Consider the following 26,236-nt stretch of genomic DNA (forward strand, 5'->3'; position numbering starts at 1 on the left):
CGGTATTGGTAAGCATCTCATGTCTTTATAGTCAATATATTATTGCAGCTTCAAAATTTGGGGAGTGGGTCTGCCTCCGGCGGCTGGGGCTCCGCCCCAGACCCTGGTTGCTCCTCTCGCTTCGCTCGAGTCGTGCGAGAGTGTATCAAATAACCATCATTGGACACTGGCGCTCAGGGACCACCACGCACGACTCGAGCGAAGCGAGAGGAACAACCAGGGTCTGAGGCGGAGCCCCAGCCACCGGAGGCACATACTTGTGAATAAACTAGCAGTTTAATCAATAAATAACTACGCAGTAGGCTGTTGTTGCTGAGCTTCGCTTGTGCCCTCTTCGGTGGCCAGTTCGGTCTTTCCCTCGGAGAATTTCGGGAGCTTTTCGACCCAGCGAGGTTCGACTAAGAGAACTTTGGCCTTGACAGCTGGCGTCAGCTCGTGGCCGGATTCGTATGCATCGGGATATGGCAGCGCAGACACAGCTCCCTCGATCCAAACCTTTCTTCCCTCAACTTTTGTTGTCTTGGCTCGCACGACTATGATGCTTTCGGCCTTGGTAGGTGCCAAATACTGAATATCAAGGGTCGCAGTGACGCCCAACTTATTAGGCAACAGAGGAAATCCACATCTGCAGAACGTTTCATCAATCAAAGTCGCCAGCAAACCGCCATGGATAATACCCTTGTGTCCACAGAGTCTTGATCCAAGATGGTAGAATACTATGAGTTCTGACTCCTGGCGTTCAGTTATGAGATCTGACCGAAGGAACAGAGCCAGAGGTGTATGCGAGATCAAATCCTTTCCGATCAGAGTTCCAGCAGTAAGCGAGTGATCTTTTTGATCATCTGGCACATCATAAGCATGATTCACTTCGTAGTTTCCTGAATCCAGCAACTCGATAACATAGGGGTGATTGCGGATAACTTTGTACTCATCCGAATATGAAGAAGCAGTATCGTTCGTCATTTTGTAGTTCCTTCTTATATTATCTTTTAAATTAAGGTGTGAATGTGACCAATAACCGGAGGCAAGCAAATATTGAGCAAAAATCAGTGGCAAGAAAATATCAACCGAGAAAGACCTTGATCCAGTAACGTTGAACCGTTGAGAGTACTGAAATAACCCGTGGACCTTTGAAAAGTGGGCAAGCCGAACCCCGGCCTTACAATTATTCCGGACGGAGATCCGCTTAAGGGGAACATGCATGCACAGCCCTTTATCTCCGGAACTATCTCGGTCCAGATATACACCTTCACCGGCGGCCAATGTGGGGTTGTTGTTGTATGCCTCCGGCGACTGGGGCTCTGCCCCAGACCCCATTTGCTCCTGCTTCTAAGGAGAATGCTAAGAACGTCCAATTGACGACTCGAGCGTAGCGAGAGGAGCCAAGGGGTCTGGGGCAGAGCCCCAGCAGCTGTCAAAGGCAGGTCCATAATAGCCCTTAAATTAGATTCTCTCATGGAAGGCTTCTCCGGTGCAACCATAGTAACGTTATAATATTGATTACAGGGATCGGGGTAACACCATAGGGCCAATTTTTCTCGGTGTTAACACGGAGTTAATTATTGTCCTGTTTGGAAACTGGAGGTAAGGGCCAAAAAATAAGTAAGAGCTATGACACCTCCTGTTCACACCTGGTCTCCCACGGTATTACTGTAAAAGGCTCTTCGCGGCTTAAATATGATTGATCGGACGGGAAATCTTGCTTTACGCGAGATATGGCCATAGCTGTATTTCAATTGAGCAAGAATCTACATGGATCTAACGGTATTAATACAGATTCCATGAGCCTGCCAGGGATGGTTCAGTCTGTAGACTGACACATTCTCAGCAATCTGTATCTGGCATTCATCTTTGGTAAAACAGATTAACAACATGCGACTATTGGATTAAGAGATAAGATAGAGTGCTATCTGTGTGTGTGATATTCAAGCGAATCAATATCAGATGACGGGTCTAGTACACGCTAATAGTACACGCTAAGTGAGGAATGAATGCTCTTAAGGGTCTCCTAGCCTTACGGCGTGGGGGGGCAGTTACTGTAAACAGTAACATCTAAATATGCTGCATTGAACTCGTACATACTGCATAGTCAAGTAACCAGAACTTGTCAAGGAGTAACAGATTATCATAGCTCAGCTGGCAGTAAGCAGGAACAGGAATAAAATGAGTTTGTAGGAAGACCAGGCCAGACTTTCAATACATGTAAAACGCGAATGTGATGAAAATTTAGGAGCGAAAAGCTTTGAAATTGTGAACCAGGGCAGGGTATGTGGTGGGAGACTGCGGGGAAGCAAGAATCATCCTGGTCGACTTGCATATCAAGTGGAGAGAACTCCAACTCCTCGGTAATTGCTCGAAATGAAATAATTATTTTGTTCGACTACTTCTTTGTGTTTGACAGAAATAGTTCCTAATGATTTTTCCTGCAGCATGGAGACTAATTTCATCTTACATTGCGCTAAATTCAACCGACATGTGTCAATGAAAACTTGGCTTGTGCGCTAGCACAAGTCAGTCGGAGGGGGTTTCCAGCAATTCCCACCCCTTCATTTTCACTAAGAGTGATTAGATCGCCCGTCACCCCTGCACTACCCCTCTCATTACTCTCATTACCTATGCACCAATATTAGCAAAGGATAACACCATATGCCAGAAGACAAGTGATGATCCGCCTTCTCCGCCTTGAACTGGCGGGGTATGCCTTACAGGTGCTTTCGAATACCCTCGGTAATGTCCTTGGTCGACGGTCAGGTTCATTAGCAACTGGTCAGTTATTTCTCAGTACTTTTTCTACACATAGTTTTTTTTTCGTTGCTTTTCTTGTAACTCATGAACCAATTTCTTGATCTGGCTCTGAGTGGTAGTCTGTACTAGACCATTGATACTGCGACTAAGGCCCTACAATTTAGAGAAGAGCAAAGGAGCAATGTTAGAATATATCTACAAAGAATGAAACTGTTTTCAATTCCAATTATTACGTTGTTTATTATGTAAAAAAAAAAATGACTTAGTGCGAAGCTAGGGCCGGCACTTAGTCAACATCCTTGCTAGTTATACCCCTCACTCTTCAAATTCACTTCACCACTAATGAATAATTTTCAAATGTTTACTGAGGATGGTGGCCATAAGATGGCGGGGAGGTGGTGAAGACAAACTAGTGGAGAGGGTAGGATGAACATACTAATTTCCCGATCTCTTGCGTCACCGCTCATCATGCCTTAAACTTCGAAGACGCGATCGAGATATCTGACTAGGCTGTATAAGGCAACTTTAGTACTCAAATCATTTACTGTTGCAAGCCAGCTTGTTAGCAAAATCTCATCGATTGACGGTTTACAGATATTTTAATCATATCTCTACATAACGTTGAACAACCTTATCTTTATCGAACAAGTTTCTGCTGGTATGAAATACTGCGAGATAAGCTTCGTAGATGCTAGCGCGTAAAAGTCTATTCATACCTTATGCCAGTTAAGCTCTCCATTATACTTAAAATATCTCTTCTAGGCTCAATGCATTGCATAACTATTGGTACCTGCTTAACTTTCAGGCACGGGGGTGGAAACTTTCATTTGCCAACGCCAAACACCCGTTGTTAAGTGCCGCTTGACCGCCATAATCTGTACTAGCGTGGGCGTTAGTCAATGCTAGTCTTCCCCGCTCTCTGCGTTGGAGATCATTGAAAGCCGACGAAAATGGGTCCAGACTCGCTTTTACGCCTAGCGGTTGAACTACGATCTTGCACAAAACGAGAAACTGCACGATTAACTTACAGATTTCTGCACGACATTACTGTTCTTGCCATCCCGAATTTCGGGATAAACGTACTCAATGCCCCTCATTCCAGCTACCCGAGGAGTTTTGTGTCACAAGCCCTCATGGAAGACGGTTTATATAGCCAACCACTCATGAGTCGAGCGTTAAGAAAAACTATATAAGAAGGGCCAAGTTCCTTGATAATATATATCCTTTTTCTGATATATCAAACACAAACTATTAAGCCTCAAACCTAAAAAACTATCACTACTCTACTTTTAAAATCACAATGAAGTTCTCTCTTACTCTTTTGGCTTTGGTTGGTGCTGCTGTTGCCCTTCCTATTGGTCCTGACACCATTGCTGCTGGTGGTGCTCAATTGGCTGACGACCTTACCAAGGCTGGTGAGACCATTGCTCAAGATGGCTCTACTGGTCTCAACGAGTTGAGCGGTGCTTTGAGTACTGTTGGTGGTGCTATTGAAGCTGGTTCTAACCAAGTTGCCGCTGATGCTAGTGCTGGCTTGACTGCCTTACAAAATGGTGCTGCTACTGTCGCTGCTGCCGGTGCCGCTGGCGCCTCTCAATTAGAAGGCGATGCCTCTACTACTGCTGGTGAGCTTCAATCTGGTGCTTCTGAGGTCCTTGGTGATCTTGAAAATGCTGGTTCTCTCTTTGGACTCCCATGATTTGCTTTAGAAAAACATTCGATTTCCATGTTCTACTTATGTAACTATTTTTTTGTAACAATATATGACAGTTTATGATTAAAATAACTCTAGAAGATAATAGCCGAGTTCACTCATTTGTGATTAGACCTTAAGAGTCAGAACTGTTTCGGTCTGGCGTGAGTGTCCCCCTGAGGTCTGTACGTTCGCGACATCTCAATCACGTGACAATATTGATATTTACCTTCCATATGCAATAGATGATTGATGATGCTCAAATCACTTCTAGAACCCAAATAACTGAGACAGGTTTAGAATGTCGGATGAAGACGAATGGAAGTATATCTATCCTTCATCAGAAAATGACGCTCCTGATGATGAATCACCGAGGAAGCGTAGAACTGGCTTAAGAAATACCTCTGTCCTATCGCCAATTGGCGTTAGACGATTAGCTGATGAACAGGAATTCTACGTCGGTGATTGCGTTTTATTGGATTCTGGTTCTGATACTCCGTATGTCGGGATAATTGAAAGTTTCTTTTTTAGTGAAAAGGGATTCATGGAGACGAGGACTATTTGGTTTAGAAGATTTTCTGAGATAACCCGGCAGTCTGCACGAAAGAATGCTCCCGAGAATCTTGAAGGCGAGCTCTTTGCTACACCCGACATGGGAAGAGACTCACTGGATATACTATTGGAGCCGGCTATCGTCTTGAGTTATTCGGAATATCAAAATAGAATTGCCGCAACCAGTGACACTCCTATAGAAGAAAAGAATACCTTCTTTTGCCGCAGGACATTCAATTCGGACAGGGGTCTGTTTGGCAAAGAGGATTTTGACTGGTCCACAGTATACGCAGGTAGAGGGTCAGATATGTTACAATTACTTGCAAACCTAGAAGATCTCACACCAAGTACTAGGAAAAAGACTGCTACGCCAAGAGCAAGCCCCGCCAAGAAACAACCACCAAAGAAAAAAATAATAGAATTGAGCAGTAGCGACGAGGAGGATGAGCTTTTGTCTGGTTCCGATAGTGACGAATTTTTTGACACAGCTGAAGATAAAGCTGGAATAAGAACTTCTCCATCGCCAACACCATCCAAACGTAAACGCACAAGTGCATCAGAACCTAAAACACCTACAAAGTCGAGGAAAAAAGCATCTATCTCTAACACGCCAAAAACTCCAAAATCATCAACTGTAAGTCCCGTCAAGAAGCGCTCCACAGCGACACCAAGACGAAAGCTTAATCCATTACAGCCCACGGCAGTTCATGCGCTGCCAGTAAGAATGTCACCCACTAAGCAGGTCCCCACCAGTCCACACAAGTTTGCTAGAGACGTACTCCATGTTGCGACAGTTCCTGACTCGCTACCGTGTCGAGAATCGGAATTCTCACAAATATTTCTTGCTCTTGAAAGTGCAATCAGCTCAGAATCAGGTACTTGTGTTTACATAAGTGGTACTCCAGGAACAGGCAAGACTGCTACTGTGCGTGAAGTTATTGCACAGCTGCAGTTGAGAGTCGAAGATGAAGAACTTCCTGCTTTCAAGTTTGTGGAAATAAATGGAATGAAGCTGACAAATCCGCATACTGCCTATGAAATCCTCTATGAAAATATCTCTAATAAAAAAGCTGCTGCTGCAACAGCCATGGTGCTCTTGGAAAAGCAATTCAAGTCATCGTCTGATAATAACAGTATGCCAGTTGTTGTCTTGATGGATGAACTAGATCAACTAGTCACCAAAAACCAAGGTGTTATGTACAATTTCTTTAATTGGCCAACATTTTCCCATTCCAAACTTATAGTAGTAGCAGTTGCCAATACTATGGATCTACCAGAAAGAATGCTATCAAACAAAATCTCATCTAGATTGGGCTTAACACGTATTCAGTTTCCGGGGTATAGTCATGAACAGTTACGAGAAATCATTTCCACTAGATTGGCAAATCTTCCAGAGGGTGCAGGCATTGTAGAAAAAGATGCGATTGAATTTGCATCTCGTAAAATTGCAGGTGTCAGTGGTGATGCTAGAAGAGCTCTAGACATCTGCCGTAGAGCGGTTGAGCTTGCTCAGCCAGAAGAAGAAGAAATCAGTGATACACTTAATGATGGTGAGAAAGGCAGTCTCGACGAGCACAAGGTTACGATAGACCATATCAAAAAAGCAATTGCTGAGAGTACAAGCTCGCCCACCCACACTTTTCTCCGTGGCTTGTCTATGTCTGCCAAAATATTAGTCTGTGCAATGCTGTCTCGAGTCCGTCGCAGCGGACTAATTGACAATCCGCTTGGTGATGTTCTGCAGGAAACAGAACGTATTGTAAAATTGTCGAATGACTCGGAGAAGCTAACTGCCGTACTTTTCAACAATAACCGGGTGAGAATTGCTGGATTTCAATACGCCCTTAATGAATTGATTGAAGGAGGTGTTCTTCTGCAGCAGATGCTTCGTGGCGAACGAAGTGCGAATATCCGTCTCTCTATCGGTGAGGAGTATGTCAAGAGTGCGTTTAAAAATGACCTTCAGGTCGCTGGTATGCTCTAAAAACTGGCCTTCATAACTGTATTTCAATTTCATCTTGGATTGATTCCAAACAAAAACTTGTAGTATAATTATAGCTAAATAATATGTATAGAAGTAGGCTGACTACTGTATTACTGGGGTTGAAGCTTTTGAGAACGCTTGGATGAGATAGAAGCAGCTCTACTGGGGGGACGAGAACTTGCAGCAGAAGATGGCGAAGGAGTACCGGCAATGGAGGAGAGGACACTTACTGACGACTTAGGAGCCAAACCCTCGGGTCCAACAAATTGCATATCACGCCAAGGGCCATCATCAGCTAGCTCCACACTACCAGCACTAACGGACTTACCACCAAACTTAGCAGGTAAGTTCTCAGCAGGAATCTGAGAAAGAAGTTCAGATTGGTACTTTGAACCGAGAATATGGATCTTCTCAACAGTAACAGGATCTAAAAATCCCTTGATCATGCTGAACACTGTAGCAAACCCAAAGGGAGCATTTAAAAGGTAGAATTTACCCATTCTTTCAGGATAATAGTTTTGGCCAATGGCAGACGCTTCACGTAAGTAAGAGTAAACTGAAGAAGCTGTGCTCAAAGAGCATCCCTTCAAGTCTAAAATGGTACACGAAGTCTCGACCAAATATCCTCTTTGACGAGATGTGGCGGGAAGTCTGTATCTAACAAAAGCCTCATACTCCCAAACAAGGTTCTTAAGCATTCTTTCTTGACTCGTGATTTTGTACATTTCCGAGATCTTGACAGCACCCAACTGTTCGATGTAGACAGGACGTCCATCCTTATCAGTCTTATGATAGTATTGAGGGTAGTATTTGGCCACTTGGGGCTTTTCTTCATAGACGAAATCCTCGAGAATCGTATTTGTGCCGAATTCTTCTCTCCATTTTTCGCAAGCGATGTACATGGCCTTAGCAGCTTCGATGTCAAACTTACGGGCTCTAAGGAAACGCAACAATGTGGCATCATCAGTACGGGCCTTGTATCCCAAAGCTTGTAACTGAGTCTTCAACACATGCAAAGCGGCCTCTTGTTGAGGGTCCAAATTACCTGGGTGGCCTGGACCAGCAGTAGGTGGTGCTTTCTGGGGGTAAGATGCGCTGCAATTGTTAGTAAAAGTTAAGTCCGGAGCCTCGGAAGACACCAATTATTGACCATTGCCTCACAATGATCATTTACAACGAGGAGTTGAATGGCGCAAAATCCAGTAAGTAAAGACTTTGTACTGATATCTCTTTTTCAAAATTTTTCGATCTTCCAGTCCAGCATGGGCACACAGCGTAGCCTGGTAATCTATAGCAGATCCATGGAACTATCGATCGCGTCTTCATGGAATGGCTAAGGAGCTGTTTATAGAACTTACAGAAATTTCTAGTCAAACGTTAGAATTGTAGCTTGTGATTGCTTACTGAAAGTAAGCAACTGTAAACGCTCAGATCAACCCTCGAAGACAGTGCACTTTCGATAACAACAATCTTGCTCTGCCGCATAGCTCTTTATCTTGAACTTGATTATGGGCATACCAATTTATCAATATTTCAAATACTTACCTCTTCATCGAAGACTGGGGGTGGAGTACCACTCACCTTGATTTCAGGGGCATCAGTCATGGTCAATAATTGTATAGAGTTTAGACAGGAAGGGAAAGAGAGTTAGCCAGAGGACAAATCGATTAGGATCCTGAAACAAAAATAGATCTATAACTACTGAAACAATGTATAACAGTATCTGTCCTATCCTAGAGCAATTGCAACTATTAGCAATACAATGAGTGGACAAATACAACCAGGCTTATGTAGTGGGTGCGTTAGGAGATGCAACTGTATATTTATATGTTTTGTTGCGGTTTTACAGTTTAGTGGCAGTTAAGTGTTTTCACCTCTAATTGGGGCTTAGCCGTGTGCATTTCAGACGCGGAACTTGCCTCGATGTATGTATGAAAATCGGTACCATTTAACTACGGGCCAACGAAGCATTGAGAAGGAATGTTCGGATGGTGACCACCTTGTTACGGAATATTTATGAGCTATAACGATCGTTCCCAGTTCTAACAGCTTCGCAGTCCAAATAGACTTGTTGGAACACGGTCCAAGCATTTTTAGACAAGAACGTGCCACGTGACTGATAAAGTACTTATGACGATCGTTTATGATCATCGGTGGTCACGTGAGATCTCAGGGGTATATACTGAGTTGCACAAACGAGGTATGTGACAAAACCAGCTCCCACTTGGGGTTCTCTTAGGTTTTGACGAACAAATTTGAGAGAAGCAAACTTAGTCTCTTGAGCAAAGTCAATTGTACCGAGGACGCTGTTATACACTAATTATAGCACATATTCTTATTGAGGAATCTGATAATCCCTCACTTAATATTGCTAAGGGGCTCTCTGCTGTGGCCAACCTAATCTTGATAACCCATAGTCAACGTTGTAGCTGAGATTTCAAGCGTTCTCGCTTCTGGCTCTTCATATAAATATGCCGTCTTAACAGCCGTGAGGTAAGGGTAATCTCTAACCGGACGTTCGACGTTGTTGAATGTTAAAGTCCTTTAAGCGTATAGCTGCCTTATAGATCTATCACAACATCAACATCCCGAAAAATTGTACACAAATAGAGCATTACGCGGTTCAGAATTCCTAGCGATGGCCGATTTTGACAAAGATGTGGTCGGTAAATTTGCGTCTGCTCTTGAAAAGTCTCATTTTAAGGTATACTCAGACTCATTCTCAGTAATTGAGCAATATGGCGTTGTATCAAGTTCTAAGTAAGTGAAAATAGTGGTATGCACTACATACCCACAAGAAGTAACAAATAAATATTCTAACACAAAGTTAGAGCACTTGAAATTGGTAATTCGGCTGATATCTATGAGGAAGAATTTGCCAATAGTGAATTAGAAGCACGACTCTGGAGATTGGTAGATATCCTTTACAGGTTGAGGCAAGTGACGCCAGAAAAGGCTCCTGACTTGTTCAGTTTTTCATCGAATGCTGTGGTCCAAGAGCGCCACTCCCTTAAAAATCCAAAGCTACGTGAAGATTGGCTGATTTTTGGATGGTTACAAGATTCTTTACCAAGCCCTGAGGAACCTACCGAGCTGCGTGGAATCAAGTGGATGTATACAAAAAACAAAGTAAAGCAACAGGCCATGGGCGCCAGCGCACTCAGTACTGGTTTGGGTGCCAATAAGGGCCTCTTCAATAATACAGGAAGTCGGTTCAGGACAGATACTAGTGGTATTTCTAAAGATCCTAATCTTGTGACTGAACTGGATGCAGATGCCCCTCTGCGATCAAAAAAGACTTTATGTCCTGAAGATGAGGAAGCAGACCGAATCGCTTTTAAATACGTTTTCGAGCTTCTTCGTGCTAGAAAATATGAAGAGGCACTAGATATATGTGAAAAGACGGGGAATTGGAGTTTAAAAGTAACCATATCTGGGCATAATGATTACATTGATCCCGAGATCGACGGTGGGCTGCTATCGAATATTGATGATTCAGAACCACGAGGCGCGGAGGCCAAGGTATTATGGCAGTACATGTGTAGGCAGTTAGCGCGGCAGGCTCAGAACATAGACGCCTATGAAAGGGGAATCTACGGCTTTTTAGGAGGAGACCTTGATTCAGTGTTAAAACTTTGCGACACTTGGGAAACTCAATTCATTGCATATATGTCGCATCTCATGGTATGTGATGCTGATGCGGCCTTGGTATCTGATAAACGGTTAGCACCGGGGCTCGCTATATCGCCAAGTGCTATAAAAGCAAACCATTCAAGTAGTAGCGCACAAAAGGTTTTGGATATTCTTTCCAACTCTTCCAATCCAGTGGTTGCAGTGCAGAGTGAGCATATGATTCGCACTTTGATGGGTGCGGTAATCAACGGCACAGTTGGTTATTTAGTTGAAGAAGCGTCTGGTATATTGCGCCAGGTGATGACAGGAGCTCAAGGATCTTCACCATTGACTGATAATCCATACATTCTTAGGATATTTGTACATTTGATCCTATTTCTGCAAAGTATTGATGTTCCAGTTGGAGACGCTGAAAATGTATCCGTTATTTTATGTGGCTATATTGAATTATTAAGGCTGCAGAATATGGGGACAATTGCTCCGTTATATATTGCATACCTTCCTGATGATATTGCTATTGATACATACTCAGTCCTTCTGGCGACCATTACAGAACAGGATATACGAAAAGAGCATCTTCAATTGGGTCATAAATATGGACTTGACATGGCAAACACTATTCGGGCTGCAGTAGAGAGAGTATTTTCTGAAAATGAACACTTATATGACGACCAAGAGTTTACTGACATCTCGACTACCGTTTCAGAGTCTGATGTTAAGCTCTACCAATCGATTGAATGGTTCATTGACAGCAATATGTGGCCAGATGCTGTTCACTCAATGGCTGCGCTATATAGACGTTTCTTATCTGCTGGCAGAGTAGGTGCTGCTCGTGAGTTCGGAAATCGAATCAGTGTGTCGTACGTGGTTAAGCGCTACGATGGGCATATGATTGGATCAGGGCATAGTCTCACTAAGGTATCTACGGACTCACAGAACGAGCTGGCCGGGATCGAGAGAATCCAAGTTTTGGAATTTGAGCGACTTCTCAACTGCATCAACGACATTGCCAAGTGGGATCTTCACGTTCAAGTGCCTGATCAATCATCCAAACCTTGGAGAATGGATGCATTGGCGATTGTGGACTCCATATCAAGTCAAGTCTACGACTTATGTCTCAACTGGTTTAGACAAGAAGAATTTGAACTTGATCAACGCATTCAACGACTCCGAAGTATTTATTTGCCATACATCATCTTGGAATTGGGACGAGTATTAATAAGTGCACAGAAAGTTCATTCAGGATTCCTTAAACAGGCTGCTGAACTTGCCGTAGTTATAGCGGATGAGAAGCAGGGCCTGTATCGCCTGTTCCTTGCAAGTAACCAGTTAGAATCTCTCCTGACCATAGTTGCCACTGCTGTTACTGATGGTATGGCCCGTGGTGAATCAGGTATATTTGATGCTTGATAGATTGCCATTTTCGGGGTCATTTGATAATAACATTGTCATGCGATAACGAATCCCAATATACATTTTTATTAAATTATAATTTCAATACAATAATACATAATACAGCAGTCTGTTCCTATATAAGTGCAACCTGGCGCTCTGAACTAACTTCATATGTACTTCCCTTCCTGATAATGCCCAAAAGCTTAAAATTATCTAGAACAAAAATATTTTACATAATTATGTGAAATAAGCAAAGCGATAATTTGGTCTCAAAAATTCCAAAAAAAAAATGACGACACCAGCAGGACTCGAACCTGCGCGGGAAAATCCCAAAAGATTTCTAATCTTTCGCCTTAACCGCTCGGCCATAGTGCCCAATTATGAAATTTTAAATCCATAGCGGACTCAACAGTATAGTCTCTTCGGAATTTGCTTAGGAGCATGTCAGGTTTTAAATGAATGGCGATAGGCAATAATCAACCTATTTCTTTGTCGCGCTTAGAAACTATTATCTATCTTTTTTATTCATTTATATATTTTCATCATATTTACATTGGATATCAAAACTTCCAGTCTGCATCAGCAGAATGGATCGCCCAGGCAAACTTCTCACGTAAAGTCTTCGTAAAGAGCTTTTCAATGGGAACATTAAACTTCTTCGAGAACATTACAGTAAGTCTTGGGTCGATATAGTTCATCTTACTAGTTCCCAAAGCTACCGTGGAATTATCCTCCTTATCTTTTAACTGAAGCTGAGTATTTGTAATACGCTCCTCCAGCTTCTCCACCTGGACCTTCAACTTCTCCACCGTGGCATTTCCCTTGATATCAGGTTTACCCGATTTCAGTTCGGCAGCAAACTCTTTCTCCATGATATCAATAGCCTCTAGTCTCTTCTTCAGCTCACCCTCGGGCATAATCTCCTCGCCTTCTGCCTTTAACTTCTCATTCTCTCTAATAAACTTCTTTTCTATGCGATCCTTCTCCCGCTCGAGGATTTTTTGATGAATTTTAATCACATCTTCTTTACTTATCGAATCAATATCCTCAAAGTAAGCCTTTTCTTTTTTCTTCAAACTAGGGTCAAGCTGTAGCATCATTTTCTTAGTCTTAATAATGCTGTACTTAAGTTCCAAAATTCGGTCCTCCATCTTGCCCACCGAGGCTTCATGTGATTTAGCAACTGTCCGCTGATGGTTACAGAGAATTGCAACCTCCCGATTAGCAGCATTAAATGCTACAACTTTTTCATTAACACTGCCTTTATTCTCAATCAAGTCAAGTTGCTTTTGCATAGTGTAAGAAGCATTATAAGTACGAAACACTTTTGCTGTTAATCCTGGCATATAGTTTTGCAAGTGCTTGTTCAGTAAAGGAGGGTCTAAACGGTCGAAAATATCGTCGCCAATAGTCTTGGGCGCCCGCTTAAAAATCTTCAAATTTTTGAAAACCTGCTTATCAACAACCACTTCTTGAAAATATCTAATCGAATCTTTACCCAGGAAGTCAAATGTCACGATATTAGGTGGTTGCAAAGTAACATGTTCATATCTTAGCGAACAGCAACCAACAGTATCGGCTTCGTCCTCGCCTTTTTCTCCACCAGCTCTTAATGCCAGAACATCAATCAAGTACATTGCGGTAGCTCGCTGGCGATTCAGCATTACCTCATCCTTCAACTCTCTACGATAGTCAGCTCGAATGCGTTCGACATGGTTTTTTAGTTCACGAGCCTTTTCAAATTTCTTGAAATCACTCATACCTTTTAGTGAAGAGCTCTGAGCAAGGAACACATATTTAAATGCACCATTGATATTCTCCCTCCACATTGCAAGCCACGATACAGTCTTGTCATGGCGTACCTCAGCCCACTGATGGCCAGCAGGTGGTTCTGGGACCTTGGCTTCAGCACCAATATTAATTGTCACTTGCTCAGGCTGTACTCTAGCCTTAAGCTTTCCAGTTTTAGGGTGAGCACCTCGACCACGGAACAAACCAGGAGGTTCGATTCTGAAATTACCTACCGGCTGCTTTCTTCCATCTAACAAACAGGTCTTATACTTTTCCTCCATACGGTCTTTCTCAGCTTTCAATCGCTTTTTCTCCGAGGATGGGATTGCCTTTTTAAGCTGTCTCTGTTGGTCATAGTATTCGAATATTTCGGTGAAATCGCATTTCTCAAAAGATTTCAATTCAATTTTCTTATTGTTGACCTTGGCTCCTCCGGATGAGTTTACGATTTCTACAAAATCGTTGAAGAAGTTTGCAGTAAAGGTTGGATTCTTAGCATGATCTGTATTTAACATCGCACCAAAAAATCCAGCAACTTCTTCTGCAACTGGATCTAGTTCAACTCGCTTGCCGTCGTACTTCATTCTTACATGACTGGGAAGTGGCTCGTATGGGGGAGGGAACATAACACCATTGTGCTCGAGAGTATTCCATTTGTCAGAACCATCCTCAGCATTTTGAGCCTCCCACCATCTGAAAGTTTCATCCTGATCTTCGTCGTCGATAGCAGGGGTACCTTCTTCTTCTTCTTCTTTTTTAATTGTAGCACTTTTCGAGCCAGCTCCAGGTTCTTTCTTAGTTTTCCCACTGGCGGTGGATCCAGTTTCTTTCTTTACTCTGCCATTGGTTTTAGAAGTAACCTCCTTTTTGGCCTTACCATTAACAGTTGCGGTCGATGCCTTTTTAGCCTTTGACGCTGTAGTCGTCTTTTCTTTCTTAACAGTTGTACTGGCTCGTTTCTTCGTTGGTGGACTACCATTAACTTCGGTCTTAACTGATATGGCCTTTCTTTTAGTAGCTGTCGTAGTTCTTTTTGCCAAAACCAAATCGTCATCATCGTCATCATCAGATACCTCGACATATGATGCGACTGACTTTTTCCTTGTCTCGCGACCAGTCTATTTGTGTTAGTACTAGATTGGAGTTTTTTTTTTTTTGACTCTGTCCAGTGACTCAAATGATATTCAACTTACAGTTGCCGGTGATGATTCAGCCCTGTTAGCTATATATTGTTAGTGCTGCCCGAGAAATGCCATCAATAAATATAATACTTACCCCTAGAAACTAAAGGGATATCATCATCGCTCATATCAGAGTCCATCATAATTGGTTCAGGCATAGTATATCAGCCACCTTTATTAAGTCGCCTTCAAACACGAGAAATCACACACTAGGTCGCGCTCTATTTAGTACTCGAATAAGATCGAGAAGATAGAGACGCTTGTAACAAGATAATTTTTATACCAAATTTTGTCAGATTATAAGATTCAAAAATAAATCAAGCCCGACTCAATTTATAAGGTGAAACTGCGGATACTAAGAAATTAAGCACAAACAATCAAAAGATCCCAAAATGACAAGCAAGTACAAAGAGAGAACAGAAAGATCGTCGCTGTTGTCGCGTACAAGAATAATTTAATTTACCTTCTAGAGCCGGGCGCGCCTGTTGCGGCTACAATTCCGCGGCTATTCGGGTGAGCACATACTGCATATGGTTCTCAGCATGATGATAAGCTCGTTAACTTCCTTGAGCGGAAATTATAATCCCTAAGCTAGGAGGTGTGAGATCCCGGCAATTAGTATTAAAATAATAATTATCACAGTAAATATTTCACAAGTAATTTAATTTGACAAGTGCCGAACAGTAAGAAGAGTAACTATTCAAATATACATATTTTATACTATCTACAAAAAACCAGTCTCTCAGAATAAGACATATGCTCGAAAATGATACACTCTACCAACCTTCTTTTGAAAGAGTTGATCTTGAGGCAGCGTCGGTAGATTCTTTTCTATTGGACTCAACAATGCTCTTGATCTCTTTGTCTTCACCTTCAGTCAACGGCTGGTATCTCAAGGAGGGGTCGATGAATTGGAATCTGCCAGCAGCAAAATCCAAATCTGACATTCTATCCAAAACGTATAACTGGGTTCTAACATAGTGAACCAATTGTTCAATATGGGTCATGTCGATATCTTTCTTCGACTCGAACAGATTTCTCCACAAAGCACCAGCGAGAACAGTGTCATCGCTGTAAAAACCTTCATCGTAGGCAAAAATTGAGCCCCTTAGTTGATCATTGAATCCCTTTTTGTAATTATTAACCATACGGTCGCTATTGATCTTGATCTCTTCTCGTAGTCTGAAATCAATATCTTCAAAAATGCTATTCACCAGCTTTTGCTGATATTCTCGACAGTATTTACGAGGCATACTTCTCATACGAACAAATAAAATCCATACGTGAAGAAGAGTAACCTGATACCACTGATTAAACGTTTGAGGCATTCCTAATGTCTCATAGTAAAATTTGGCCCTGGGTGTCATTGTAATTTTATCCCCTTCCTTCTGATAAAACGCTTGAGCTTTGCACATGTCCTTAAATAGCGCACCGGCAACTGGGCCAGATCTAATACGATCCATATCTAAATTAAAAGTCTTGACAAGATTCTCACCTAGCATATTTTGCCAAGCAGGAAGTTTCACATTATAAGTGCTATCCACAACTTGATATTGTTTGAGAATTTGGTCCTTAAGGCTTCCAGGTTTCGCTATGAACGGTGGTGTTGTGACTGGTGTGGGAGTAGCAGGTTCACTCACGGCATCTGCTCCTTTCTCTTTACTGGCATCTTCAGCTGGAGTCGAAGAATATCCACGAATACCGAATCGACCGTTGTGGCTGGAAGAAATAGTGGACACACCGGCCCTTAAACTTGCACCTGCTGATCTAGCAGAAATGCTATTATTTATCGCTAGCCTACCAGCATTCCTTAACGAGCCAACAAAAACGCCAGCCATGATATAAATAATTATCCTGCAAATGAAATACACAAGTAGGATAATCTGGCTTAGATTGATAGAGGTGCTGGATTTTTTATTTTTCGAAGGTGCACGGCGCTATATTATCTACGCACATGCTAGACGATACAGTGGTGAAGTAATAATACAATACTCGAGCATCTGTCGGTCATCAGTCCCCTTATTAGTCCACTGAATTCAGTTTGCTTCTTAATTGCAATAAACTGCCGGTTTAACTGGCTAGTATTTGATCTATACCTTGGTTTAAAAACACAAACATGTCTTCTGAAACAAAGGAAAAGCTGCTTACCTCTATGGCGAATGCCAGTTACTATAATGCGTCTCCACGAGACCTGGAAAGCTTACACGCAGAGTCCAGACAATATCTTTCCAAAGCACAACATCTCATTCCAGAAGAACAATTGCTGGGATTACTTGAGCAGCACTTTTATTTGGCCTTGTTGACCTGTAAAGACTCTGAAGCTAAGCTCGTCTTACAGAGGCTGACAGATCGGATAACCGAAGATCCAAGCCGGGTTGCCATTCTAAAGGCACAATACATTGAGGCTACTGACGGGCCAGAGGCAGCTCAAAAGTTTTTATCGGCACGACCAACTGGTGATTTGAGAGCCTTCAAACGAAAAACCGTTATCTTAAAACAAAAGGGTGATATTAAAACGTATATCAAGGAGCTTCTTCGTTATGTTGAGGAGGTCGCTCCCAACGATTCAGAAGCATGGGCTGAATTAGCCGAGGCATATGTTTCAATTGGCCAGTATCCTCAAGCTATTCATGCTCTCGAGGAGGTGCTCATCAGCGCTCCTCAAGCATCGAACATTTTTGCCAGATTGGGCGAGGTATTTCTCATTGAAGCTACCACTAGCTCGCCTAACAAGGTGACCAGTGATCAACTCACTCTTCTGATCCATTCCGCCCAGCATTTCCTACGCTCGGTTGAACTTTCTCCAGACTACATTCGTGGCTGGTGTGGAGCATTAATAGCCTCGTCTAAAATACTAGCGTGGCCCAAGTTGGCGGCTGAAGAGTCTACAAAATACACCAAAATCAGTAAGATTGCTAAGAAGCAGACTCAGCGACTCATTAAGACTGCCAAAGAAGCTGCTATCTCTGACGAAGATATTGCAGCCGCAAAAATTATCATAGCCCAGTATGAGAATTAATATTAGATAATGACTTTTTACATTCCCATTCTTCTACCCTACAAACACTGTTCCTCGTGGTGTAGTCATCCTCGAGCAGATAGGGGATGTAGCACCAATTGCTATTATAAAAGCTTGCGAAGCGAATACAACAGGGTCTAGGGCGGAGCCCTAGCCGCTAGAGGAGCAATACTCGTGGTCATCATAAATCATTAATAATATTACATGTCGTTTATACTATTTTCGTAACTCAATTATCTCGTGAACCGTTTTACTGCATGCGATATTTTTGACAACCCAGTTGGAGTCCCGCAAATTCTGGCTATAGTCTTGGCTCCCTATGGGAACACGCTTCTTGACTTTGTCATAGGTCTCTTCGTGCGCTTTATATTCCCTCACCAGCACTCCTTGGCTGAATTCCACAAATATCCGTGTGTCTCGCACACGAAAGAGCACGTCGTCTACACGAATAAACAGTCTGCTTAATAATAACAATCTTTCAGGCATGACTCTTATTTTGACTGAGAAATTTGCAATGCCATTATCACCCAACTCGTCTTCATACAAGCACACATCATCAAAAAAAAGAATTGGGTCGGGTCGCGAAAGCAATTCCATAGGCAATATCACGTCCTTATCCTCAACCCAGGGGTCGGCCAAAACTCCTTTTACCGTTGTGTCTCCTTTATATGCACTAGTATAAGTCCAGTCGAATGGCTTGACAATTCCCTTAACATCGTCGTTTATATGAGGGCTCTTCTCTCGTGAATCCATCCATTCTTTGGCATACGCCACTTTGACCAAACCATCTCGAGATCCCGTCTTGTCCACCAGATCTAATGCATCTAAAGCGCTGAAACAGATACAAAGGCCACTAGGAACATTTTCTATCTTTACTTGGTTATTACCAAAAATCATTTCTGGAATTGGAATTCCGAGTTTCTCTGTAGCAGCGTCTATTTCAGATGAATTAAGAATTGGTTTCTTCACTGTAGTGACCTTCCACTCGTTGTCGGGACTTGTCCACACTCTAGTAGTCTGTGAGGGGCTTGGTACTGCAAAGCCATTCCTTGGTGTCTGGAAGACAGGCACTCCTTGCCTGTTCTCTTTATCTGTTATATGGTCCATTTGTTTAGTTGTTATTAAGTCGTTGAAATAAAACAGCTCACAAGCTTGCCCAGAGTTAATATCTCCGCTGATCTATACTTAAATAGGGTTATGGTTATACTATCTCATGAAGTAGAGCATTCAGGTTCAGGGCAGTCAGGGCTAAGTCCCAGACACCGACCGTCGTAGCTCTGCCGAATGCGGACCAAATCGCAACCTCTATAGGCCAGTGGGTCGAGAGTGGAGTACAATGTAGGACTCTGTGCTGAACCCCTAACGTTCGAGGTAGGCCACAATCAGGTGTTGGAAAATTATATATTCATAAAGATTGAAAAACAAGAGCATCGTATCATAGTCATTAAATCGTGAAAATATGTGTAGCTTTAGAATAAATTAAGTTCTTGGTGTAACCACCGGCCTATGCAGAGTGTGTAGTAGCACGATTTAGGTTACGCCAAAAGTGTTTTGAGTTAATCACCGTCTCGTAGACGGGTTTGTAAGTGCCTAGAGACAACTTCCAGATGCTGGACATGTATTGTGAGATTTGTTTAACTTCACATTCAAAGTTCGCCAGTGTCCGTTGGCTCTCGGGAATTATATCTCGAGGAAAAAGTAACTTGTGCTCGTTGGACCGTCTTATTCTGTCCAGTGCTAATCGAGGAACTGCCCAAAGGGCAGAGTTCTTGGAAAGAAATGCAGATCCATTCGATGTTGGACCCTTCCCTACAAGTACAACTGATGAAATGGGCATGAGAAGACGTGAAACTAACCCGTGAAGTAGTGTTTGTTCAGAACTTGTCAGAGCTGGTCTCTCATAATCAATGAGCTTACAGATACGTGAAACCATTTCAGCCCGTGTAAGTTTGGAATCCTCTTTAAGCGTAGACAAGATCGATGACTTCAACCGACAGATACAGTTGTCATCTCGAGAAACCGAAATCGTAAACTGGACAATAGCAAATGTCATTACCGTGTCGCGAATAAGCATTTGCATGTGGAGTATAGGTAACCGCAACATGGTGAATGTCTCAGGAATGGAGTCAAGTTTTGCACTGTCGGGGAAATTAGTCATAGAAGACACAAAGTACACCATGAGTCTTTCCAGTCTCGAAAACGGAAGTTGCGAAGCGTCATTACTTGGGTAGCTTGATAATAGTGTTGAAATATGATTGCTGCTATCGTTACTGGCCATCTCCACCCAGTGTTCTAGATGACAAATGTCAGAGCGATGTGAACTAAAGTCGTGAACAAGTGCAACAAGCTCGTTCTTCTTGGCATCCTCACTAAGAACCGGGCTGATTACCGATTGTAAGCCCACCTGGGTAATGTCGACACGCATATCATCCAAGGTTGAAACGACACTCAGTAACAGTTCCAAGGTAAGTTTGTTTGGTGGAATTCGTTGTAATGTAGACAAAATACTACATAGCTTGGTGTACCTCTGTCCATTGCTGTATCTCTTTAAAAACTCCACAAAATAAATGAGATACTCACGGGGATCGCAGTTGTTTAGAGCGCATTGCTGAGCGAGAAATTCGGTATCTAAAGGTTTCAGAAAATTATTCAGTTGTTCAGGGTCTTGAATGATAACCTCGCTAACAATGCCCTTTATATAAGCAACCAACTGAGGCAGCCAAAGCTTCTGATTCTGCATTCCCTGGAAATTGTCTTTCAACGTTTGCACGATAATAGTCAACTTTTTGTAGTACTTGCCATGCCACAAACTCAAGATCTTTGCATCATAGAGCTCTTCTCGAGAACTGGACCGTGGGGGACATGGACATCTTTCGACCATAGATTGCATGAATGCCATTCGCACCTGGTTTTTCACAGACATTCTGCTCTCCCATTCAACATACACGAGCTTCTTCTTATCCAGTCGTTTACATAGTTCCTTCAAGAATCGATGTTTCGACAGCTCGCTTTGAACACACTCCTTGGCTTGCTTCGAGGAGCCAAGCAATTTCGATATCTGCAAGAAGTGATATTCTGACGTCTTTTTTAGGCGATACAATGATGTCTGACATGTTTCCCTCGATAATTGTCCTTCTTTGATCTTCTGATTCATGTCATTCATAGTCGTAAACACATCAATGAACAGTTCAACCTGAGTTTTGATGAGATAAAGTGCATCCTTTGATTTCCAATCAAGAAATGACTTGGCAAACTTTGAGTATGCAACCATAAACTCCATCCTACGAAACCAGCATGTAGGCATTTCACACAGCAGCACAAATGCAGATCCTAGACGAGCTATTTGGGCAACAAGCGACTTGCTACATCTAGCATTGCAGATTTTTGCACATTGTGATCTCTCCAATTTCTTTCTAGAGGACTCAGTGGGCCAGAGAGCATCATTAGAGCTGACACCTTCATAACCGGTTGAAGTAGCAGTAGCGTTACTATTGGATGTACTAGTACCACCAGTCAGCATGACATTTGTAGCAGCAGGTGGAAGAGAAAGGTCAGAAATTGTCGAAGATACCGAGCTCGTTGCCGACGCTCGAACCGGGTTAGACACAGGAGTACATCCAGGAGTGTAGCTTGAAGTCGAGTCTGGAGTAGCAGCAACAGCGGACCCAGATCCGGTGTACTCTGGCGTTCCAGGGAAGACTTCGTTTTCCAGAGATGTCAGTCCCCCATTTGGACTTGATGAGAGCGTAGTCGCAGAACTGGAAAATACATTATCATTTGATGAAGATTTCGTAGATGATGCGGCGACACAGGAAGATATCCCTTCGTTAGGGTCAGTAGTGCTTTCCGATCCGAGAGGCACATCTCCTCCACCTGACACCGATACGCCAGTACCTACTAAAGCTCTGTGGTGATTCAACATAAACGCCATCAGTAACAACTTAGCATGACACTTGACAGCAGTTTTAGCTGATCCAAGCAATTCAAGAAACTGACAAACAGCAGAAAAAAATTGCGGCTCCTGAAACTTTGCTTGTAACCTACTGAACTGTAACTCAGATGGCAATCTTGAATCATCTGATCGGATGCTAGGACCCGCACTAGCCAAATTGTCGAAATCACCACTATTGTCATCGCCATCATCCTCATATTCATCTTCAGAATCCACTTCCATCATATCCAAATTTTGGCTCCCTCTACTCGGCAGCTTCCACATAAAAAACCATGGATTCGTTTCTTTCAACTCATTAATCACTTTTCGAAGTCGATAGGTGTGATAATATCTCTGTATAGCCCGTGTGGCCTCGACCACTTGTGGATCTACTCTCATTCGACCAGACCCACAGGGACATAACCCTGCAGAAAAGCTAGCATCTTGGCTCTTAATGCTAGCACCGCTACTGTAGCAAGGGCATTTTCCTTGTGCTCCCGAGCTTTTTGAAGGAGGCGACGTCACATCGCTCCTGGAATGTTGGAATCGGGAGTTTCCCCCAAACCCTTCAGTCACAGCAGCTTCGACGGAATTCGCCATGAACCAGATCACTCTCTAAAAGATTTATAAGGCAAAGTTCCAATATATGTTGACCTGTATTCCGTTAGAACTATCCCATATGTAATCTTGAGTATCTAGAAATCTGAAAATATCATCACTGTAAAGCTTTGACCCCTAAACATTCGAACTTTTTCCGCCTCTTGAACCCTTTAAACGCTTTGCGTCACTTTTTTGACTTCTAGAGATTTTGATTCCCTCACTTCCTGAGTCTTCACACTCCTTAAACGTCATAGCATAGCTTTTTTGAAACCACTCCTACATCGTAATCTATTGCCGTGTTGTGGGGGGCATAAAATCCTGATGCTTAAGCTAATGCCGAAATCCAATATCGGCATGCTGTTTCTGTAACCATACACTAAAAAGATTCTTGTAACCTCAGTTCCCAATACGTATTGGAAACCATTTATAAATCAATACACATTCACAATCACAAGTGTTAACTTTACTAACATGACAAATAATTTCCAGTCCAAAGCCAACTCAAGGTCAGCTCAGAACTAGACCGCTATGAAATCAAACTTACCAAAGTGAAACCTCCCCTATGTTCCTCTGAACCCAATTATTAAAACAGATTTTTAACAATTTAATAAAATAATAATGCGAGAGACCCGAAAGTTCAAAAATCCCCTTCCATCAACTCGAAATTCCCTAGTCCGGCTCCAAATATATATATAGTCCTGGCAAACCTTAGTAATGTGAGGTCAAATTTCCTTAGTCAGATTTGTACCCTCACCCGTCCCGTTTGTTTACAGTAGCTAGTTTAAACCGGCAGCCAGTTTTTACAGTTTGATTTCTAATGCACTTTATGTGCAGTATATATGTGGGCTGTCAGCGGGGGCATAGCTACTTGCAGCCCAAATTCTCCCGAACGGCTTACCGAGTTTTTTACCAGGCCAGCAATCAAGCACGCAAGCAGCCTCTGCTGCAATATCGGCTTGACAGATCTCTGTAGTCGGTCGGATTCCGTCTTCCAACGTTGGGAGTTTGCATATGCATTTGTAATATATCAGGCGACATTAACCAGTCTGTGCAGCTGATAGTGAATATAGCGACAACGACGATAGCGGAATTGATGTTTATCGGACTGCCTCTCTGGCAGCTGAGATTCTACCCCAGACCCTGTACCTTTTCCTCGCCTCTCGCTCGAGTAGGGCAATTATGGTCTGATGTTTTGTGATTTGGCGAGAGTGTTTGAAGACTGATTAGGGGTTAATGGATGGATTGGCCATTTGTCATTCCGAAGTTAGATGGTTTGCCAGTGTCTTAAGCCCATGGGGTTAAGTGGCTGACCTTAATGGTAACGCTTGTTTCTAATGTCCGTTGGTATGTCTATATGAAATAATTTAAGATTATGTAAAATGCAGATAATAATAGTGGTTTCCTTGTGTTTATTAATTGCAGTAACCGAAGCAGAAGCAGTTGATTGTACACAATGGATTAGAATGACAGTTTCTGTCAATAGTTGATAGTAACTAACACTCAAGACATTCTGGATAAAATTGGGTGACTGACATGTGACGAATATCCATATTGTATAGTCTTGCTGCTACTATACCTATGGTGGTGTGTGTGCCGACGACTGTTGGCGAATCTTCAGTTTTCCGGACATCCTCTTCAAAAGATGAGGGAATGTTGAAGCATTTACTGCTGTGACCGAATCTACACCTGGTCCGTTTTTGAGGTCCTTTTTTGACTTGGACGCAGGCACCGGGCTCAGCCGGGGACTAGGAGTAGGGCTTGGACTGATAGTACGACCAGGACTTGCGCCGGGACTTTTTCCTGTTCCAGGACTTGGGCTCCTATTGAACATTCTCACCGGTTCTTGTAGTGTCCAACGAGAGATATCTTCTTCCACGTTAGCATTTAAAGTAGAGGGAAATGTGCTGGTTGTTGTTGTCGTGATAAGATTTCCATCATCAACTATTTGTGGAAAAGTGGGACTGATACATCGATGATTTCGTTTGGATGGCACCGCAAGAGACGCTGCTCTTAACGATCTTTCGTTGGATTGCGGACAACCAAGAGGATGGGGTGGGTTGTTCAAGGTTGGCGAAGAGCCAATTGAGTAGCCTCTGCCATGGCCTATACTATGGTCTTGGTCCATAAAACTGGTGTTTAGCTGTATCTTGGCTCTTGTATTAGCTTTAAGTGCACCCATGGTCTGTGTATTTCGAATAAATAGCATGAAGTTGTTCTCTTTAATAATATCTTTTGCATATTCTATGGCTTGTTGAAGATGCTTATAGTTTTCAGTTGTTACTGATTGTGACACTGGTATCAGATAAAAATGTTCTCGAAGTTCTCCAGGAAGGTTCACTTCCTGGGGCGAACTATCCAATAGAAAGGTCGACACTATCTTGTTCCATAACTGGCGGACTTCATTAATCTTATCTGCCTTTTCTGCAATAGAGATACTCGTTTCATCGCTGGTAAAGAGTGTGCTGAACTGATACCCCATTAATATCAGGTCAAGCGGTTCTTGACAGTGGATTGTCCTTAGATATTCCTGTAGGTTTGACAATGTATAAGGAGCTGACGACTGATTCGAAATAATTGATTCAAGAGGAGGGTACTTTTGTTCCGTCCTATGCCCCAGCATAGATCCAGCATGAGTACTAGTGATTTGTGCAATAGGGGCTTCCACATTAGCAATTTCCCTGTTGAGTTCCACGCCATCCCCTCCTTTTTTTCGCTCACCCTTGAAGGGGAATATTTTACTAGATTTCATATCGTATCTGTCATTAATAAATAAATTTTGCTGGGAAATTCGGTTTTCGGTTCAGTCCTTGGTCGAGCTCAATGTCCTGTTTCAATTGCCTAGTATGGATAATCTTCTGTAATGTCTTCCTTAACCACTCTATGCAATCGAGGTTTATTCGCTAATCCCCTACTCTCAATGTCTAAGAATCAAATGAATATCCAGTAAGTGATATTGCCAAGCTTTTTTAACCTAAATCACACACCTTACTGACTTCCAGCTTCGTGCCATTTATCTTTGAGAACCAGTTCTAAGTATCAAAATACAACCTAATGTGGCTGATATTCTGTTTGTTTTGGGTGTCTTGATTTCTTAAAACTTAAGTAGTGATCAAAGTCAATGCTTCGTCAACTTGGATAAATTACGAAAAGGAATAGTGAAGAATCTAAGAAGCGCCTTGGATGTCTGCTAGCTTGCCTATTTGCCTGTCTGTCTGCAGTGAAGTGTGTATGTGTACAGCCTCTTTTTCGATTCACTAAAACTAGCATTTGACGCATAATCGCACGAATCCATATAAGCCTGCATTTCTATCGTAAGCTAAAAGAGCCTGATCTCAAACGGGCTTGCAGATCTCTGTTTTAGGCAGTCTCCCTGAACGTCAGGGGGACTCGAGTCGGTTACCCCAGACTGATTTTACTCCCTGGTATATTATGTTGCTTTTTTTGTTAATCACTTCTGTGATACTCGAACCAACAGTGATTTTTGGTGGATTTCAACCTTTTGCCACTAGGCGATTAATTGTCTGCACCTAGTCTCCTCATCTGTGGTATTTCCATCGATACCAGCTGCAAGCAAGAAACTCAAACCCCAGCAGGCTCTAAACGAGTTTCGTTTGTGGTATTTAATTGTAATAGGACAATTTGAGACCGATTTACTTCTGTAATTGTCATAGCATATTTGCTCAATTAGGTCATAATGTATTTTGAGTGGAGA

General features: G+C 42.6%; 9 protein-coding genes and 1 non-coding gene across 10 annotated transcripts; 3 read left to right on the forward strand and 7 right to left on the reverse strand.

Moving 5' to 3' along the window:
• Positions 1-291: 291 nt before the first annotated feature.
• Positions 292-1,317, reverse strand: AWJ20_3937 (uncharacterized protein; the record flags this gene model as incomplete). The annotated part of the gene is made up of 1 exon (XM_018880978.1): positions 292-1,317. The coding sequence occupies one exon, from the start codon at positions 1,315-1,317 to the stop codon at positions 292-294; it is 1,026 nt and encodes a 341-aa protein (XP_018733615.1).
• A 3,422-nt stretch (positions 1,318-4,739) lies between these two features.
• On the forward strand, positions 4,740-6,974 carry ORC1 (origin recognition complex subunit 1; the record flags this gene model as incomplete). The annotated part of the gene is made up of 1 exon (XM_018880979.1): positions 4,740-6,974. The coding sequence occupies one exon, from the start codon at positions 4,740-4,742 to the stop codon at positions 6,972-6,974; it is 2,235 nt and encodes a 744-aa protein (XP_018733616.1).
• A 110-nt stretch (positions 6,975-7,084) lies between these two features.
• On the reverse strand, positions 7,085-7,876 carry SEC14 (phosphatidylinositol/phosphatidylcholine transfer protein SEC14; the record flags this gene model as incomplete). Its single annotated transcript, XM_018880980.1, has 1 exon — positions 7,085-7,876. One exon carries the CDS (start codon positions 7,874-7,876, stop codon positions 7,085-7,087), a length of 792 nt encoding a protein of 263 aa, XP_018733617.1.
• A 2,242-nt stretch (positions 7,877-10,118) lies between these two features.
• On the forward strand, positions 10,119-12,017 carry NUP84 (Nup84p; the record flags this gene model as incomplete). The annotated part of the gene is made up of 1 exon (XM_018880982.1): positions 10,119-12,017. The coding sequence occupies one exon, from the start codon at positions 10,119-10,121 to the stop codon at positions 12,015-12,017; it is 1,899 nt and encodes a 632-aa protein (XP_018733618.1).
• Positions 12,018-12,295: 278 nt separating this feature from the next.
• Positions 12,296-12,377, reverse strand: AWJ20_3941 (the record flags this gene model as incomplete). Its single annotated transcript has 1 exon — positions 12,296-12,377. It is a non-coding gene; the product is annotated as a tRNA-Ser (tRNA).
• A 185-nt stretch (positions 12,378-12,562) lies between these two features.
• Positions 12,563-15,132, reverse strand: TOP1 (DNA topoisomerase 1; the record flags this gene model as incomplete). Its single annotated transcript, XM_018880983.1, has 2 exons — positions 12,563-14,883; positions 15,069-15,132. The coding sequence occupies 2 exons, from the start codon at positions 15,130-15,132 to the stop codon at positions 12,563-12,565; spliced, it is 2,385 nt and encodes a 794-aa protein (XP_018733619.1).
• A 618-nt stretch (positions 15,133-15,750) lies between these two features.
• On the reverse strand, positions 15,751-16,812 carry CBP3 (Cbp3p; the record flags this gene model as incomplete). Its single annotated transcript, XM_018880984.1, has 1 exon — positions 15,751-16,812. The coding sequence occupies one exon, from the start codon at positions 16,810-16,812 to the stop codon at positions 15,751-15,753; it is 1,062 nt and encodes a 353-aa protein (XP_018733620.1).
• A 278-nt stretch (positions 16,813-17,090) lies between these two features.
• On the forward strand, positions 17,091-17,993 carry EMC2 (Emc2p; the record flags this gene model as incomplete). The annotated part of the gene is made up of 1 exon (XM_018880985.1): positions 17,091-17,993. One exon carries the CDS (start codon positions 17,091-17,093, stop codon positions 17,991-17,993), a length of 903 nt encoding a protein of 300 aa, XP_018733621.1.
• Positions 17,994-18,209: 216 nt separating this feature from the next.
• On the reverse strand, positions 18,210-19,100 carry TIP41 (Tip41p; the record flags this gene model as incomplete). Its single annotated transcript, XM_018880986.1, has 1 exon — positions 18,210-19,100. One exon carries the CDS (start codon positions 19,098-19,100, stop codon positions 18,210-18,212), a length of 891 nt encoding a protein of 296 aa, XP_018733622.1.
• Positions 19,101-24,100: 5,000 nt separating this feature from the next.
• AWJ20_3946 (uncharacterized protein) lies at positions 24,101-25,273 on the reverse strand (the record flags this gene model as incomplete). The annotated part of the gene is made up of 1 exon (XM_018880987.1): positions 24,101-25,273. The coding sequence occupies one exon, from the start codon at positions 25,271-25,273 to the stop codon at positions 24,101-24,103; it is 1,173 nt and encodes a 390-aa protein (XP_018733623.1).
• Positions 25,274-26,236: the final 963 nt, after the last annotated feature.

Source organism: Sugiyamaella lignohabitans, chromosome C, assembly GCF_001640025.1.
Source record: "Sugiyamaella lignohabitans strain CBS 10342 chromosome C, complete sequence".
NCBI lineage: Eukaryota > Fungi > Ascomycota > Dipodascomycetes > Dipodascales > Trichomonascaceae > Sugiyamaella > Sugiyamaella lignohabitans.